Below are 20,505 nucleotides of genomic sequence, written 5' to 3'. Positions count from 1 at the left end.
ATCGCTCACATTAGCCGTTCCATTTCACTTAACACTGTTTACAATCACTTTTAATAGGCTTCGACAAAATGACCGAGTAGCACTTGTGTAACTTGAGACTCGGAACATCCCAGTGATTTGAAAGTCATGGGGAAAAAGAGAAATGTGTCGTTGTTTTTGTTTTTGGCTTTTAAAAAAATCCTCTCTTGCTCCCGTAGGTGAAGAGTGCGAACTGATGTGCAGGGAAAGTAACAACGACGTGGTTATCCTCCCTAGCAACATGACAGTCGAAAGTGTACTTAAAGAGCACTGGAGGAACCCTCACAAAGTCAAGGTGCGTTAGTGTGTGTGTCCGTCTCACTGCTCTGGCAGACGCACTTAACAAAGCTCTGCGATCCACAACTCTTCTGTAAGGAATTTCACGTATACTTTCCACATCCTAGCTCCATCGCCCACAATGCAAAATACCAGCTTATTTCTGCCTTTTGTGCCCAGAGCCAGTGTTTGCCTTGGAGACATGGCCGGCCTTCAAACGCATTTCATCTATTCGTGAGAGGAATTTGGGACAGGAAAAATAACTTTTTTTTTTTGGTTGCTTTCTAGCCGCCTGAACTTTGATATGACATTTCCTCTACGAGAGTTATGTGCTATTATAATGTCACCCGCAATATTGTACTTCCCATGTAAGTGTCATGATACCAAAAATAACACCGTGGAATGGAATCAAAACACTTCAAAAGATCCCTTTTTTTCAAGGCTGTTCTTGGACTTCCTTATCAAAGGCTTGAAATCTTCATCATCTTTAATCACTTAAATGAACTAAAGTTATCAAAAAACAGACTTAAAAAATAAATAAATAAATAAATATATATATATTTTTTTCACTGGCTTGACATCAGCATCTTTATTTGGGCCATCGGTATTGTGGTAAACATACCGTAAAAGTGTTTGTGAATATGTAATAGATATGATTTTTAGACGGGTTGTAATTTCATATTCTTCTGCTTTTAAAGGATTGCGGGAACTTGGTGTGTGTGCTGTGTGTCTGCGGTAGCACTACACAGAGCAATGCACACCATTTGGTAATACTATACAAAAAAGTTTTGTTCTCAAAGGCTAAAAAAAAAAAAGGTGACAGTATATTACAATAATGGATTTGGTTGCAGTACATTATGGTTCTGTAATTAGTGCAGAGGTCTTCAAGTCCATGTTACATTTCATTTCAAGGAGGCTTTTACCCAAAGTTTAATAGTATTTAAGACTTATCTGGAACACCATATATGATGATATAAACTGGATATAGATCTCTTAATATATTAGTACATTTAACGTAGGATATTTGGTTTATTGTTTTAGGTACAATTAAAACTTTTTAGATGTATTAAGGTGTCTGTAAATATATAATAGCATTGTATAGGACCATGCATTTGTGGTGAAATCTTTTCAAGTTCGTACAGCAGAGTTTTTCAAAATGACACCGTGTGTCTTTAGAAACCGGGTTGACTGGGTAATCTTTCCATATTATTAAACAATTATACAATTAACTATTTGATTAAAAACTGTTGTTTTAATAAAAAAAAAATGTAAAGTCACCACTAAGAATTACTTCTAATGATGTGCTGATAGAGCTTCATGAAGCATCGTCCATATTTTCAGAACCCACTCTGCTGTATACTTTTTGGAGCCAAGAGTGCAATCTACTTAGCTTGTTGTTTTATGAAGCTTGGTGAGGTCATCACTAATTACTGCAACTTCTTTTTGTACAAGCTCTCAAATTATTACTCAAACGGCTCGATCGATATCTGAATTAACTGAACCATTTCCCAGAAATCAACCAAGACTATAATTTACTGAAAAAAACGTTAAGTAAAATGAACGGAATCATGTTTATGAAGCCCATTGTTTTGTCATAATGGACTCTAATGGCTCTTGTAACCTCTCGTTCGCCAAGATTTTAGAGGAGGGAAGGACTTTATAAAGTAATAAGTTCAAAACTTGGTCATGATGAGGGACTTACTGCATCTTGGAGAGGAAGACTTCAACATTTAAAACATGAGAGTGAGTCAGGAAAGTTGGGTTTTCACATTAGTTGCCCTTTAATGTATTAAACTTCTGAATCAAATACTTTAGACTAATAATTGTAAGACCACTCTACCAATTTGACATCCCTTATTATTAGTTGTGTCAATAATACATACTTTGACTACATTAACCAAAACTCCAAGTTATTCTATAAAAATAGTTGAACTTGAACTGAACTTTGCTGGTTCAGATGGAAGGAATTCAAAAATCTTGTGCAAAGAAGAAGTTGAATTGTGACACAATCCGCTGAGATGCTATCATTAGCATTCAGTAAGTCATTCTGATATCACATTCTGTTCAGACTGTTAATTTAATTACGTTCAGCCTTTGACTTGGTCGCTGTTTAACATTTTGGCCCTTTGCGTGATTGAATTTGACACCCCCTGATCCGGCTAATAAATTCTTTTTTATGATGTATAACATGATTTAATGGTTGCGCATAAACCAGCGCTGTTAAATTAAAAAATGACACAACCAAAGAGAAAAAAGACTAAAAACTATATCGAGATACTAACTGAAGCCAAGGGGGAAAAAAATCACAAAAACACACGGCATTCCTACTTCTACGCTGGATTCTTCACCCAGATTCACCCTAAAGTACTTTCTGGTCCAACTTTGCTATGGTTGGAGGTAAATGTTTCCTTCTGTAATGTTGATGTATTACCGTTAAACCAGTTGTATTTTGGTTCCCAGTCTGACCCACTTAGAATTCCCTCTCGCTTCTCTACCTCTATCTTGTTTCCTTTTCCCTCTATATCGAGCAATCCCCCCCCCACCCAGTACCCTTCTCCCCTTCTATCAGCAAAATTACCCTGTCGGGCCTGCTGCGGAATTAGTCATTTTCTATATGACATGACCTCGTCTGTGGTGGCTCTGAGATAGGGATCTATTTTTATGTGGTATCAGTGCCCCGGGGAGGCTTCACAGGGTGAGGATCCTATACATAGTGAGGTTGAGGCCAGACCATGATCATGGATTATCATGATTTACAGCCTTGTTGAGAGGGGAAGTGTGAGGGAGGAAGAAAGGGAGAGGAAGAGGAGGTTGGATGGGTGACATCATCACAAGGAAAGGTAAAAAAAAAAAAAAAAAAACGGAGAACGGAGAGTACAGAAGTTGTTAAAACTTTCCACTCCAAGACAAATAGGGTGCTTCATCACCCACCAAATAGATGTCACCTCCCTCGCTACCAAAAGCACCAAAAATAAACCAAAAAAAAAAAATCTTAATCAGTAAAACATAGAAGTAGAGCCATGAGCTCTCAGCTGTCTCGGCTGTTGTTTCCCTGCAACTTCAACCTCCCATCTTTCTTTTGGCATTGATTTGCTGACAGCACTGAAATGAAAAATACCTTAGTTTGCAGCAGCAAAAGAAAAGCATGGCAACATTTTGCGATAAAGGGACACAGGGGGGGTAAGGGGGGGTCTGAGGAATGGCCTGATCTGAGGTCATCCGGTCCTTGGCTCTAAATCTTTCTCTCGACTGTCCAAGTCTTGTGACAACACAATGAAGCTGCAAATAAGAGGTCTTCTCTGAGTGCTTGTTCTGGTTGACATCAGTGTGTACAGTGCGAAAATACACACATTTCAGAGCAGTAATGGTTTCAGGGAAAAGCCCAGTTGGAGAACAAATTTGGAATTCTTGTTCAAAAACATGTCACTCACTACTTCCACCGTCCATGTCTCTGACTCCCTCTTCTTTCTGTGCGGTGAATCCATAAGTCGGGACTTTTCTTCTCCGTTTAAGAAACTCTTTATCTTAGTCCTGTTCTTCAAACCCTTCTTAAGAGCCTTCTTACGTCCTTGAAGGATTAGTTCACTCAAAATTCTAACTAAATTTTTACTCACCCTCATGTATAGGCAAAAATGTAAGTCCATCGTAATGTAGTAACTGGAGCTCAATTGTCTTCATTTTCGTCCAAAAACTTCTATACTTCCAAATACTTTCGTGGTGCTCGTTCAATAGGCCAACATCCCACACAGACAGGTTGGTAAATATCACAAGCGTATCCAGTCTATTGTCTTCACTGGAAGCCCTTGCGATATTTCCTGGGAACACTTGCAAATAACAATGGATTAACATTTTTGCCTATTACTCTGAAAATAATTACAATGCAATCGACATGAGGGTGAGTAGAAAATTAGGGAAATTAGAACTTTGGGTGAAATATCACTTTTGGAACGATCGAATCTGGGAAACCCGTCCAATAAAAGTGGTTCCGTAGAAAAACCTATAGACAAAACACTATTATATTGAGATGGATCGGCTTCTCATGAAGGTTTTAAAGGCAGTTGGCGGTGAAACCACTTGAGACACTGTATTCACCGTGTACACTGTACTTAATAAAACACCAGATGACGGAATGAAGTCGGAGCTCAATAGTTTAAGCCTGTACCCGATGTTGGTTTATCCCAGACAGTACTTTTGTGTTTTTAGAGGCTGACATCCACCATCACGTTTGTCTTAGAGGAATAAGATGGAAAACAAGTTTGTGAACAGTTTACACAACACACTATCTGCTGTAGATAACCGGAAATCCATTAACCACTTTGGCTGGTTAAGCTACACACAACAAACTTGGATGGCAGCAAACTGGCTACTTGCATAGTTATACATACATGAAGACTATACATGGGGTTATCAAGAACTAGCTCAAGAATCAATTAATACTTGCCGAAAAAACTTCAACTTCTACTGCTCTCACTGGTATAGATCATAAACCTTGTAGCCTAATACCTCAACTTTTTCACGAAGATCTTCTCTTGTTAGGCTTTTACCGCTTCTTCTTTTTTTCCACCTCCCTGGCCGAGGGATTATTTGCGGTGCATTAGCAGATTTAATTTGTCTGCAAACTTTATTATTTAACCAGGTAATTTAAAAAACAAACTTCTAAATACTGAAAATGCATTCTCTGTCTGACGTACTTGTGTTTTTCTGAACTGGATCCAGATCCAGATATACATAGTTTGTTTTTAATACATTTTTGACACCATAGAAGAAGAGAGGTTCATATTGGGTGTCCAGAGTTCCCCATTTCCTCCGAAACTGGAGTCCATATGGTCACTACAATCTTATTCAATTTCCTTAGTTTAATCCAGAAACTCAGCTGTTAAAAATTGACAGCTGTTGAATATTTTAGCGTCTGTAACTCAATGGGCAGACCTTGTGACCAAGGAAGTAGAACTAGTATAGGTATGTTCCAATCGACAATAATTGTAAATTTACTATTGAACTAATACAAAAACCAATGGGCAAAAATGTTATGTTTAACAAAAATAAAGTCATTGAGTCAAAGCAGAACTCTCTGGGGAGGAACCCACTTTTGGTTTCGAGTCGCCACAATAAGAGGTTCGACGCCTCTCACTGGGTCCCTTTTTGGTGTTAGTTCGGGGGTAACATCCTTCATCCATTGCTGTCTCTCCTCTTCACGTGTCCCTAACTTGCTCTGAAAACTAGCAAAAACAATGTTGCATTGTGGCTTTGAGGTTTTATCCAACGACTACTGAACAACCTCAACTAAGGACCGACGACTTCTTTATGATTGATGATTGACAGTTTGAGTAACTCTTCTTTAACTTTCACAAAGACTTCAACTATCTGGTCAAGACATTAGAAGTGAACGCTTAAGTCCATTTTACGACCACTTTTTTTTCCTCATTCTTTTTTCCCTTTATTTTTCTCTTCCAGAGCATCGTGTGCACCATGGGACTGAAGTGGTATCCACACCCGGAGTTGCTTCATTGCATCAAAGGATGTGAGGTAAATATTAATTTCCCTCAAATGGATTTCCTTTTTATTTTTGTTGTCGGGAGTTGACGATCGAGGTGGAAACTTCCTGGTCAGTTCCTGAGTTTATCTTATGATGTTGTGCCGACATTCAGTTCCAGTTCAGTGAATGGAAGAATGATATCATCCGCTCAGTTTCGGCCAATTGGATAACCTGATTGGTAACTGGAGTGGAGTGGGTGGGGTAACTCTCATAAATCAACATATTAGAGTATGTGGTGCGGAGAATATTTTATGGTGTCCTCAGTTTGATTTACAATTCTGGCCCACTCAAGGCCGAAAAAGTCATTTTGAAAAATGAAGTAAATTTAATATATTGAGTCTATCAGCGAATACTTTCAGGGATTTTCTGAAGTCGGAGAGGAAACTATGACAGGAACAAAAGACCTCTTTGACGATTCACTTTTTTATACATCATTGTTTTTTTTTTTCAATGAATTATGACTTTAACAGATGGATGTGCAAAATTAATATACCTTCACGTTGTCCTAAGCAGCCTTTCATGGGAGACAACTACTGCGACTCCGTCAACAACCGAGCCTTCTGTCACTACGATGGAGGAGACTGTTGCCAATCCACCGTGAAGACAAAGAAGGTGAGTTGAAAATCATCCGAGCTACTTTATTAGCCAACAGGCTTATTGTTTGACGTAACAGGGTTAAATAACACGATAACTTTTGCCAAACTTTTTTTTTTTTTAATTCCTATTCTTATAAAACATTAGGATGAGTCATGCTTTCCTACCTTTTTCTGTTTACAATTTGCTTTAGGACTATCTGGGTTTATTCTGTTTTTTTGTGTGTAATTACAGCTTAAAATTAAAATAGAATTATCTTTCTACACCTTTTTTTTTCTTTTGTGTGTATGGCTGTTTATAAAAGCAGTGTCCAGGAGTTTTCAACTGGTGTGGTAGGACTTGAACTGAAACTGAAACCAATTTTGTGGTCATGCATGGGTTTAATTGAGACGCACATTGTCCAGCTAGACTTCTTACAAATATAAAAATACCTTTCACACTCACTTTTAACACTTTAAAGAATCTTTAAACTTATTTTACCGAAAACTGTCAGACGGTCGTCTCGCTCCCTCTCATTGAACTCATTGCCTTAGCTAGCGTTCCTTTAGCAGTTTTATTATGATAACACTTCCATGTCTTTCTTATAGCACTTTAAAGCTCTTTTTCTCTGATAGCTGAAACCTTTTGAAATTTTAGAAATACTTCTGATGATCCAGGAGTTATTGTACTTCCTCTTGAGGCATGCGCAGGTGAATCTGGTCTATGTTTAGACGCCATTACTATAGAAGTGCTTGGCTTGTTTCAAAAAAAAAAAAGAAGCTTTTTTTTGTCCAGAGACCTGGCAGTCGGTGAGTGTTCTTGACTCTGGTATTTGGCCAAATGGCTACTCGACAACAAGCGGTTATCAAGTGTGAAATTAGGTGTGAAGGAAATATTGAAGCACAAATAAACAAAGTTGTGGAACAATCATTACTTTGAAACATTTCAAAATATGCTGTTTTCAGGAACTCTTTTCACGGTACAACCTCACTAAGCAGGAACTACTTTTATTTATATCAGAATTCACATTTTGCTTTAAAACAAACTGCTTTATTTTACCACGACGCAGATTAGATGATTTAGTTCCATTCCTGATGGATGGATGGATGGATGGATGGATGGATGGATGGATGGATGGATGGATGGATGGATGGATGGATGGATGGATGGATGGATGGATGGATGGATGGATGGATGGAAGGAAGGACGGAACATTTTAGAATGGCTAGAAAAAAAATTCTAAACACATACTAGTCGTTTAAACCTTACGATTTTTCCTCCCTTTTGGCCAAATTCAAGGATAATTTGACAAAAAACCAAGTGTCGTTTAAAAAACAATTTTCATTTAATTTCCCATTTATCCAAGATATTTCTTATTAGCTGCCAAAGCTTTTGGCAAGAAATAAAAAACAATAATTGTGTTTTAATGCCCACAATTTCTTTTTTTTTTTTTTTAAAAAACAGTGTCCTAAGAGATTTGTTAGAAAGAAAACAGGAAAAGCATCTTTTTAACTTTCTTTTCATTATTTTGATTTACATACTTAAATATTTTGGTTATGACTGTCTTATTTATTTTAAACTGAAAATATGAAACAGGTAAAAGAGTGACCACAGCACAGTGACATACATGTATTCATAAAACTAACAGTATGCATGTACACTTTATACACTATAATTCAATTTTTTTAATTCAATAAAAACCTTTCTACTCATAACTGTGGAAATTCCACATACTTACCAAACAAGGACAAAGAAAACGTATTTTTAGTGCTTCTGCCAAAAAAAAGGAATTTAACGCCAAAATACTTGATTTATTTTACTTCGTCTTAATAAATATTCTCTTGTGAGTTTTATTTCAACATATTTTGACACATATGATCAAGCAGCTGAGATTAAACGAGTCTAATATAGGATTTTATGTATCAAAATGATTTAGTTGTCAACACTTTTTTAATTTACTTAAAAATGTACATTTTTTATTCAACATCAGTGATTTTGCCACGTTTAGATTCCAAGAACTAAACAAACAAAGACACAACCAACAGAGATTTGAAACCACGATCAGCCAGAGAAGTGAAGCAAATAAACAAATAAATATTATTCAACTGTCAGTCTTGGCCGATAGAAACACCGCGAGACCTGCTCACATTGGCAACATTGAGTTGTGCTGAGTCCATGGGAATCTCACACAGTGTTGTTCTTCCGCTGTGTTGTGTGTTCAGCAAAAAGAAAACAAAGATATTATCTTGTTTATTGTTTACACACACCTGTGAGATAATCATTTAACAATACCTCACTCAAATTACTCGGACAGTTTTTCAGAGACGAAAATTGGATGAAACTTTAATGTATTATTTACATTTTGTAGAATATAATCATTTTATGTGAATGTTGTCGGAACATGATCTGGAGCTTGTAATCCATGCGTTTGTTTCTTCTCGTCTGGACTATTGTAACAGTTTGTTTTCATGTCTTAACAAGAAGGATCTGTCTCGCCTGCAGTTGATTCAGAACTCTGCAGAGAGAATTCTGACCTGCTCTAGTAGAAGAACTCACATCTCTCCGATCCTTAAAACTCTTCACTGGCTTCCAGTTTCTTTCAGGATCAACTTTAAAATTCTGGTTCTTACTTTCAGATCTATTCATGGTCAGGCTCCTCCTTACATCACTGATCTGATCCAGCCTTACACCCCAGCTCGGGCTCTGAGGTCTGTGGATCAGAATCTACTGATGGTTCCTGAACACGGTTCAGGACCAGAGGAGAGAAATCTTTTCAGGCTGTTGCTCCTAAGCTTTGGAACAATCTTCCTCTCTTTTTGCGCTTGATGGATCTACTGACTCCTTTAAGAAACATCTTAAGACGTTTCTATTTGTTCAGGCTTTTCCTTGAATTTCTCGAACTCCTGTGTTGTTCTCAGTATTATCTTGATCTTTAAAGTATATATATTTTTTGAGTATTGTTTTGATTGTTTAAGCACTTTGTGACCCTGGTCTCTAAAAGCGCTATATAAATAAATATTACTTACTTACTTACTTACTTACTTTATTGTAATACAAATTAATTTATCTCAATATTTACTTACTTCAAATAAAAACTGATATTTCACAAGAATTAATTTAAATCTGCTATTAAAGAGATGTTGAGCACAGACAGTGGTAACGCACTTATCATCTGCAAAAACATTTTTATTATGTAATTTTATTTGTTTATCTTTTTTAATATGACAAGTACATCAACTTGTTTGCATTACAAATCAGGCGACAATGTTTTTTTTCTACTGCCTCCATTCACTCCTGCATAAAATGTGTTAAAAGTAATAATTTAACTAAATATTACCAATTTAAAAAATATATATTATGTTTATTTAATGAATAATTGTAGGTTTTTTTAGTACAATTATCTGCTCTACTAACAGTTAAATATAAATGTATTTGACTTATTGATGTTAACAATTATACTACGGTGGCCCAGAAGTGCAGAAGAAATGTACAAAACCTTAAACAGAATTACATTTTTGTGAAACAATTTTACAAACTCAGAAACCAATTTAAATACTTTAAAACAAATTTACAAACTAAGAAACAAATTTACAAACTATGAAATAAATTAACACACTTTGAAACAAATTTACAAACTATGAAATAAATGAACACACTTTGAAACAAATTTACAAACTATGAAACAAATTTACAAATTATGAAACAAATTTACATACTATGAAAAGAAATGAAAATTCCTTAAACAAAATTACAATTTATTAAAACAATGATTTTACAACTCTGGCGCAAAATAACAATTTCCTGGCACAAAATTACGTTTTCTTGACACAAATCTAAAAACCCTAAAAGCTATTTACAATTTCCTAAAACATATTTACAAACTATGAAACAACATAACTATTTCCGTAAATTAACTCAAACTCCAAATTACAATTCAGAACAAACATTTTTTGTTTTTGTTTCAAGTTTTATAATTTTGTTTTGCACTTCTGATATAAATTTAATACAAAATAATATCCCACTCAGACTCAATGATACGGACTGGTTGGTAAATATACAGTACATGTTGTTAACAGAACGCTAAAGGATTTTGTCATCTTGTGTGATTGAAAATTGAAATATTTGTGTCCATGGAAATCACAAAATAATCAAAAACAAGTAAAGAGAATTCTAGAAAATAAAAGTGAAAAAGGTAGGCGGTTATATGCCTTCATTCCTCTCCTCACAAACCAACCTCTTGTATCTCGGTTAAGCTAGTACATGAAGGAGTTGTACATGAATGACTAGTTGTGTATTATTCCACCTCGAGAGCTTTGAGGGTGCAAGGACTGGCTGCACGTAAAGTCACCACAGGATCTCCTCCTAATAGTTGCAAGCTGTTGGCTGGATTTGGCGAGGCGAGCGCGGAGCGGTGCGCAGAGGGCACCGATTATATAGTTATACTGGTTGGCCCCTCTAAAACAACTTTTTTTTTTCTAAATGTGTCTGTATGTTTTTCTGGCTGCCTTGGTGGTTGGGCCTCGGGATCCCTTCCAGTCCCTCAACCCCCTGTTTACAGCTCCGAGTCTGGCACGAGCGTGCCTCGAAAACATGATTTGCAACGTGTCATGATTGATGTTTGTGTCGAAGCTGATGGGCCGTGATAGCCACCGCTGACCACCTACATCTGGGCTTTCTGCGTCTACGGGTTTCTGCTCTCTGCTGACGCAAATCTCACTCTTTTATTTTTTTTTCCCTTTGCCATTAAAATGAATGGCTTTTGAGTTGCTTCCCAGGTTTTGGTGAATCTAGATCTTGTTTTCAAAGTTTTCACTTTTTTTTTTTCAACCCCTTAACCCCATTGATTATTTAGTAGAAAGTGACGTTTTAAATGTTTCAATGCTATAAAGTTGGTCTCCTTCTTCTTAGAAAATCTTTGATCTTCCGTCAATGGCTCAAATTATGACTTGTGAAATGTCAGATATTTTGAAGACAACCCAGCGACACATCCTTCAAAACCTTCCTGGATCCAAATGGAACTCCTCCTAAACGTCACCAAATATACTTTATACTATATATATATATACTTCATACTTTATTCGCCATCTTCGTGTAACTTCAAATTTATGAATCGCCATACTTCAGGTTTCAAAGTCCTCCTACACTACACATGTACGCTCAATCCCAGTTTGTGGCATATTTGTGTAAATTTAGTGGTGAATGAAGACATACATTGATCGTTTTAAGTAGTGAGTGTCTGATGAAGCTTCATGAAGCAGTGTCATTATTGTCAGAGTCCACTAGATGGCGTCTCTGCACTATTTCCCTTTGTCTTGAACAACTGTTCTAATGAAACTTCACATTATGACACTACTTTATTAAGCTTCATCAGACCATCACCAGTTTTAAGGTATTGATCCCCACGCTCACTGAAATTTGGAACCAGATATATACTTATTCTTAATGCGCTGACAAGTTGTTTAACACTGCCCAAAAAAAGTTGCGTACAATCAGGAGCTTTTATTTTGAAGAGCTGCTAAGAAATTCACATTTCACTTAATTTATCACCCTTGTGTTGACTGGATTAATCCGTGTCTTTTTTGGGTGATAGGCAGAAATGTATCTCCATTTGACGACTGATAACAATACTCACTTTGTCCAAAAACATACACTTAAAAACAACCAAATACCTTCATACTACATTAGTGATGTAGCATTTTAGCATTTTAGCCTTACGAACAGACTTGCTGATTCTAACTCTATACAGTCATAGATTACTCTTAAAATAATCCCAACCCTTGGTCGACATGAGGGCGAGTAGAAAATGAGTGAAATTAGATTTTTTGGTATTAGATACCCTGTAGTCTAGTTGCATAAATACATAATTGTAGTCATTTCTCTATTATATAGTACCACGCTCTTTGGTGAACCCAAAATACGCATTTTAGGATTTTGCTTTTCCCTTGACACCTAAAGGGATGTTTCGTCCTCTCTGTCGTCTTTCAGACTCAACTAAAGGTTGGGACGTCAGATTTTTTGCTGTGATTATAATTGTCAACCCTTAGACCTTCTGCCACCTCAGGAGCGACAGACCTGGTCTCCATGCATCTCCAGATACAAGCAGTTTTTCTTTCACCCGACGCCCCTCACACGCTCTTCCCATCTGACTGACACATAGTGTGCACACAGAAACGAGAGAACTCCTGTGGTTTTTGTTTTTTTCTTCTTTACCTTTTTTTTTCCCTGAGATTGAAGGATGGGGCTCTGACAAGGTCTGCCTTCTTTTGACGGGTCTTTCATGTCGTGGTTAGTCCGACCCCCCAAAGCTCCGGGACATGCAGGGCAACATGAGGACCCCCGGGCCCACAAGGCCAGCTTGTCGTTCCCCCGCCACACTGAAGAGAAAAAGAAAAAAACCTCAAGTCAGGGCCAGATGTGGCAGCTGGTCCAGCCACCCTAGAGGTCAAGGTCAAAGGAAACCATGTCAAATGTGCCACCCACCATCATTCTCAAGATAGGCGCCCACGAAGTGGAGCCGAGCTACCTTCTGGTGAACTTAACCCGTTTTTTTTAAAAATGCTGATAACGTCTCCCGTGATTGATTGGATCACATGGAGGTGCTGTGTTCAGGGTAATTCAAGGTCACTTCATTATGGGATGGTGTTTTCCAAATTCAAATCACATGATCACCTGACTGAATTCACATTCTTTTTCAAACACTATTTCACTTTACAGAGCGATACCTATGATCTTTTAACAATGAAAATAGAGTCTATGGTTCACTCCAAGCTTAGACCCAAAAACATATTTGGTATTAAGAATTAAACAAAATAACAAAACTATGCTTCACTCTCCAACTTTGTTTTCTGCATAATGTCTAAATTTCCATTTATTTTGACTTTAATTTTCACTCTTATTGGAATTCTTTCCACTCGGATTTAAGTCAACCAACCGGCAAGCCACAGAATATTACTCCAGGGCTACAAGTGTCACAGAAAATTAACTTTCCGAGAAAGTATTTATTATTTATACTTGAAAAAACTGTTTTTTTGTTGTGATTAAGGTTGTTTTTGGTGATCTTAAACCCTACCAACCTTATTGATTTATTTGCCATCGTCTTTGTGTAGTTTAAAATGTCTGCATTGTAATACTTCAAGTTTCAAAGTCGTTCTCCGTGACCAAGTCAGTCTTCATTTTGGCTTTGATTTCTTCCTGTCGTTTATTTATAACTATGTATTATTTCGTTGAACTTGCTTCAATGTAGTTTAATTGAACTCTAAACTCAATTTTGGATACTTATGATAGTGATTAACAGGATTTCATGACTGTCAATGTCATGCCATTGTCAATATAGCAGATTATTTCAGTAAAATAATTCTATTAAAATCAGTTTATTAATAAATTGCAACTAATGAGGTTTTCACATCAGTGAAAAGTCTCCTGACTCACTCACATGTTTCAAATGTTGAATCTTCCTCTCCAAGATGCAGTAAGTCTCTCATCATGAACATGTTTTCAACTTATTACTTTATAAAGTTGTTCCCCTGTCTGAAATCTGGGCGAACAAGAGGTTACGAGAGCGGCGTCCATTAAGACGTAATAATGGCTTCACTCCTCCTCCAGCCAGCTGTAATCTCGCCCGCTTTGTTTATACAATGAGTCCCTTGGCGGTTGAGACTTCTGGGATCGACGACGCGGGGTGACAAACCTCGATTTTTGACCAATCACGGCAGAGTGGGTGTGGTTCTGGTAAACATTTTATCTCCAGAAAAACAGTGTTTTTAGTGGTCAGGGCTTAAGATCATTTTCTAATGTCAATAAGTGAAAAAACAGAGAACAATAGAGGTACAACATTACTTTAAATTTCCGAGTCCCATATAATTGGGTCAACAAAAGGTTATGATTCATTCCCTTAAAATGTATAAACTCTTTCCCAAGTAAAAGAAAAGAAAGCAGATCTCGATTCAAACAACAGTGGAAGTGAATCAAATGAAAGTGTATAGATTATAAAACTTGGCAAAACTTGCATGAAAACACAACTATTGCAAGTTCCTTATCTTCTGGGTGTGTTTGAATTCTCACGAGCTGTGTAGAAGAGAGAGAGATAAACACCAGCGACCTTGGTGGGGTAGGTGAAGTGCTAGCGCGAAGGTGGGGGTCCGGCGGGTAATAACGATAGGTAAACCGAAGGAAAACACAGAAGGGGTGGGGGGACAAAGTAAAAGTGTGAAATGGAGAGATCGTGTAAATAAACGGAGTGGTAGGAGCCCCTCGTCCCCCCCACCCTTCAAAGTACCACAGAGACAGCGTTCACGCTGTTGACAGCTATTTCTGAAGTGTGTCTGGCCTTCGGCTCGTAAAGTCGTCACTCGGAGGCCTCTTTCTCTCAGATGAGTCGGGGTCGCTCCCACCGATTCCCCCCCACCTGGCCCTCACATCGAGAGCAAAACCCCCGCACGCAAACAACTTATTTCGCTTTTTCAAAGGGAGAACCTGCGTCACCGCTCTTGAGCAACTCGCCTGCTCCCCCGTGTCATTTCATTCCTTCATCTCGGCAGCTATTTGTAACATTTCCTGCAATTACTCGGCTCCACACTGAGGATTCTGTGACTAATCTAATGGCAAAGTGTTGAGTTTAACAACATTTAATGAACATTCTCGCGAAAAACACTTTCTCTCAAGAACAACCATTTCCTTTCGGCTTGTTTTTTCTTTGAACTTAATATTTATCCTATTGTTTTTGTGATGCTTTATGCCGATGATGTCATTCACTCCGGCCGTCGAGCTGCTTGGTATTCAGGTGGGCGACACGTTGACCCTCCCTGGACACGGCCAGTCCATCCCGGGCCAGACAGTTTTCACTAATAGCCCTGGACGAATAACTGTTGTTGGCATTAGGGTTCGCTGTCAGGCGAGTGTCTCAAGTAATTAAAAGTGTCGGATCCAAAAAAAAACACCGAAGCCAGTTAACCCTTATTAGAGAAATGCTGACACGCGGGCTCGTGGATTGAAGTGGCCGGGGGTCTCTTGTTGGCCTGGTGACTCCCACTGTATGTGAGCCAAATTGGTCTGGAAGGGGTCGCTGGGTCCTGGCAGGGTTGACGGTGCTTGTAGACAGTTGAAGCTGTCAGTCATAATCATCAGAGAAATGGCAGCAACTGCAACTGGAGGAAGTGCATGACGCCTTGCAAACGAAACAATGATGTCAATCATAAATTAACTAAATATCTTCATTTAATCTTTGAAATTAACCATTTTGATCAAGTTTACAATATTTACGGGTGTAATAAAAAAATGGATACATATAATTGATGTTTTTTTTACACTGTATCGATTTTTTATTGGGCTTTCAAATCATTGTTTTGTTTTATTATAATTATTTAAAAAAAATAATAATTCGATTATTTTTTATTTACAATTATTAATTTAACTTCCAGTTTTTGACGGCTGCTGTCATTACGTCCTCCGAGATCTCGGCGGTGACTGAGGACGAGAGGATACAGTCGACTCCATGTTTGGACATATTTTGGCTTTCAGCTATTTTAATTCAACCAAAAGAGAATCAATCAATCACAAGATGTCACTAAAATTCAGTGTCCCCGTAAAACCTTTCCGAAAATTAGTTTATCAAAATATATATTTATCGTATTGTCATCGTTAACTGAATATGTCGTATTGAATCGTACCATGAGCTGAATATATCGTATTGAATCGTATCGTGAGCTGAATATATCGTATTGAATCGTATCGTGAGCTGAATATATCGTATTGAATCGTATCGTGAGCTGAATATATCGTATTGAATCGTATCGTGAGCTGAATATATCGTATTGAATCGTATCGTGAGCTGAATATATCGTATTGAATCGTATCGTGAGCTGAATATAACGTATTAAATCGTATTGTGACCTGAATATTTATCGTATTTAATCGTATTCTGAGCTGAATATATCATATTGAATTGATTCATATTGATACAGCCCAATTGTATTCCAACCTAAAACTTATTCCGTTTCCAGTGGTGTACTGCAAGGTTTGGGTTTTGGCCCAATTGTATTTTGTATTCATTGGCTAGATTGTAAATTGTAGAGTGTAGCGTACACTTTCGTACACAGACAGCACAGGTTAAGAGTTACCTGACACTTTCTTCTTTAGTCTTTTTGTATGCCTGATACACATGTGGGTCCCTGGATTTTAAAGGATTTCTCAGTGTTGTCATATTACTTTTTTTTTTATCATTATCTAATCCATTATTATCAATAGTGATAAGTTGATCCTAAAGTTTGTATGTGTATATATGTTGTATTTATATGGATATCTGCTTAGTGTATGAAACTATATGACACTATATCATGTTATATTGTTTAATGTATATAATACAAGACATGTTTTATGCCATGAGGGCTTATACTGTATATGTTTTATCGTGGATATCTGAGTATAAATATATGGTACGTGTGTAATTTCAAAGAAAAAGGTAGGGTAGGAAATAATAAAGAAGAACTTATTATTCCTAGTCTTTTTTTCAAAATACAGTAAATTTATGCTGTTATGTGGCTTCAATAAATGTAACTAATTAAAGGGAAATCAATACATTTCTGATTATTTCTTATTTTTCTCTCTCAGGTGATCCCGTTCCCCATGTCCTGCGACATCAAGGATGAATGCTCATGTCGGGATCCGAACGCCATAGAGAACAAAAAGGATGAACACGTCCACTCCCTGGGATGACCCGCCCTCCGAGACGGACCTCTTGCTCAATGTCCCCGGACCTTTGCTCCGAACACCACACGGCCAGAGCGGTCAAGGCAGACCACCTCCTCCTTCATCCTCGCCTTGGCCTCCGATTTCCTGCACATGCTGCTTACCAGGCATACCTCTTCATCCATACTAGGACCCCGATATAGCCTCCACGTCACATGAAGAAAAACGATGGGACTCCATGAACTTAATTTCTCCGTTTCAAGGAAAGTAAGCTCCGTCATTAGACATTAGGCATATGTAGCCGGAACAAAAAAAGCAACAAAAAAAATAACAAAAACATTTTTACGCGAGCATACAAAAACAAAGAAAAAATATGAACAGTAATGTAGCCAAGCCTAGGTAGCATGCCGTTTGTTCACTTTTGTGCTGGCTTTAATGTCTTTTTAGTGACCTAGCTCCATGATTAACTGATGGAACCAAAGGTACATGGAAATGGAAAGCGCTGGTAAATAGTGTCGCGAATATGAAGGAAAAATCACATCCGAATGTGTCTTTCGAAAAAAAAGCAGGCATTTTTTCGCAAGGATTGGTCTATTTTTAGCTTAAAAAAAAAATAGAAAGTTAACAATGTCAGAGGACACACTTGGCTCGGTGGGGAATCATGCAGCCATATTATTTCCATCGAAAGACTGAAATTAAACGCACAGAAACTCTCCTTTAACTCATCATGTCATCCCAACAAAAAAAAAAAGAAGCCATTTTTGAACAAAATTATGAATGCGTATTTGAGAGAGAAAAGCATGGCTCGTGCTACTATGTTTGCTGCTACCTGCCATCTCCACATAGAATCGGGTTTTACAGCTTTGTCTGCCTTGCTGCTTCCAGATCATCCATCCACATGTGCATGTCAGTACAACCTGTATACCTTTATATGAGAAATCTTAACAGATGCACTTAACTCAAAACACCTGAAACCTCATGAGTTAATCCCATAAGCCGAAGAAAAGTTGTATTTTAATGATCACGACAGAAAGAATGTCATTGTAAAGACCTCACTTTGGGCTTGGTTGATGTTAGTTAGTTTTTTTTTGTTTTTATTTCTCATAAACTTACCTCGAGTTCCCCCCCCCCCCCCCCCCCCCCCAAAAAAATGTTTTTTCTCGGACGTAGTCGACGTTAAAAACTGGATATAAAACAGTGAAAATGATGACTGTGCACACGAGGACCATTAAAGGTTTTACGGTTTCTCAAATTTAAGGTCTTCATGAATGAAGTGGTAAAGGGTCGTGCCCACATCATGAAGGAAAAATAGCAACTATTAAGTCTAATGAATATAAAATCCCCCAATCCCCTTTTTAAAAGAAAAAGAAAAAACAGACTGAGCCGTCAACGATTAGCATCTGCTTTTATGATACTAAACAATATTATTTGAAGTTAAAGGCTTGGGGAGTTTAGCAACTTTAGTTTAATATAACTTGAATCAACAATTTTCAAACGTAAAGACGAGCCGATCTTTATTCTTTTATGGCCACGATTTTTATTTTCAGGTCAATTTGCAAACCATTTTTGGAAGACATTTTTGATTCGCTTCAATTGTTCCTAAGCTAGAAGCATTAGCCGACAATTTTGTAATTGATATTTTTTAAACATAAATAAATCAAATCAATGTTTCACCCAAAGCAAGATCTTTTATGTTAATTAAGATTCAATTCATTCAAACATCTATATTGATAGTTTTTACCTCACTATATAACATTTATAGCTCCTCCATTTATAGAGAAAATAAATTGTATTAATTTGATTAAATTTAAATCGTAATTAATTAGTTTTTAAAAACATTTCTCGGTCAAAACAAAAACTAAAATCCTCGAAGTTAACTTAATTTAATGGCCTTTAGGTTGAACAAATCAACAGCCAGCTTCCATTTTCTCACAAAAATAGTTTTTTTTTCTGCTTTCAAATAGTCAAAGAGTCAAGAGTCAAATATTTCACTGAAAAGCAGCAGTTATTTCAAAAAAAAAAAAAAAATAGCTGCGTTATTGCTTTAACATTGACCAAAGAAAAGCTGTGGATCATTGTTAGAAAACCCAATTTGTGAAGCCAAAACAACCACCTTCGGATCTCACCGGTGGATGGAGGGAAGCATGTGAACATCCATGAAGCCATATCAAGTTAGTTAAGGAAAATCAAAAAATAAGGACTCCATACTGTATTCACCACAGGATCCCTTGCTGTACCTCATGCCTGTAATGTTTGCTGCTTCTCTATTTTTTTTTTTTTTTTGGTATATTAGTGAAATATTTTTGCGTCTCATAAGCATGGTGTATATAGTAGAACTATTTATTGAGAGTGTTATACTTTTTTAAGTTATATTTAATGTCCATGTAAGTTATTTTTTACATTGTTCTTACAGAAATTGCGAGGCAAATTTCGCTCATCTCGGGAGCTTCTTTTTTTTCTTTCTTTCGAAGAGACCAACACTAGCTTGAGGATTCATCTGACGTGTATCTTAATCCTGAAGCAGAATGTACACGTTTTCTTTTTAAAATACACACGCTATATAAGCCAGGTATATGGTTGAGGCGCAAACTATAGCAAGAAGGGAAGTATGTAACGCCGCCGTCCACAGACAGGGGGGGTGGGGGGGGAATAGATGAAGAGGAATCAGGTTCAACAGGTGATGGTTTGAATATTAAAGGTGTGCAGAAAAAGTGAGGCAGGGACGGGTGGGCTGCTTTTCCTGGCCCGCTTCGCTATTTGCCCAGGTGTGAGATGTGTACTCACATTGGCGGCGGCCCCCCCTTTGGCCCTCAGCTCGCTCAGTGAGTCAGACTTTCTCCCTGGGGTGGCAGCCTATCCCCTCGCCAGGACACTGGGCTCAAGTCCTTCCACCTCCTCGACACACTGCCTCATCTCTCACTGTCAGATTGCACAGTCAATCCAGTGTCCAGCTGCTACCGTGGAAACGAGAGAGAGATGGGATGTTTGTGCAGCTTCGCAAAAGTTTATAGAAAAAGGAACGTTGCCCTCTTCACCTGAAGCTTTTTTTTTTTTTTTCTACCACGTTATTAACAGCCATTCCACTTTTATTGTAAAGTTATTTTTCCCATTTCAACATGGTCTTGTTTTCAGAATTTCAAAATAAAAGCGGATTGGCTGCTATTGACTCATAAAACAAGAGTCTAAGGGATAAGTGGTAACATGTTTTTCCCCTCAAATATTTGGTATTTTTTACTGATTCTTTGTGTTTTTTTCTGAAAGCCTCCGAACAAACCATCTGTTGCTAACCGTTAGCGACCAAGTCCACTGCCACCCTCGCTCCATCTATCTCGCAAAGAAGCTGTTTATTCGTCTCGTTTTCACTCAAACGCGAACTTGACACGAGAAGAAAAAAAAAAAGAAGAAAATCAGCCCATATA

At 37.5% G+C, this 20,505-nt stretch overlaps 1 protein-coding gene across 3 annotated transcripts in view; it reads left to right on the top strand.

Moving 5' to 3' along the window:
- pappaa (pregnancy-associated plasma protein A, pappalysin 1a) overlaps window positions 1-19,699 on the top strand; it is a 106,097-nt gene extending 86,398 nt beyond the window's left edge. For 2 of the 3 annotated variants that reach the window (XM_087790734.1, XM_087790732.1), the window contains exons 19-22: window positions 198-313; window positions 5,749-5,820; window positions 6,341-6,442; window positions 17,009-19,699. In XM_087790734.1, the coding sequence (XP_087646860.1) occupies window positions 198-313; window positions 5,749-5,820; window positions 6,341-6,442; window positions 17,009-17,113 (395 nt within the window). In that variant the 3' untranslated portion in view covers window positions 17,114-19,699. The remainder of the gene's footprint in view (window positions 1-197; window positions 314-5,748; window positions 5,821-6,340; window positions 6,443-17,008) is intronic. The other variant, XM_087790733.1, reaches the window with a different exon arrangement.
- Window positions 19,700-20,505: the final 806 nt, after the last annotated feature.

The sequence above is a fragment of the Callionymus lyra genome, chromosome 5 (genome assembly GCF_982586985.1).
Source record: "Callionymus lyra chromosome 5, fCalLyr1.hap1.1, whole genome shotgun sequence".
NCBI classification, from domain to species: Eukaryota; Metazoa; Chordata; class Actinopteri; order Syngnathiformes; family Callionymidae; genus Callionymus; species Callionymus lyra.
This window is presented reverse-complemented; position numbering and strand designations above follow the sequence as displayed.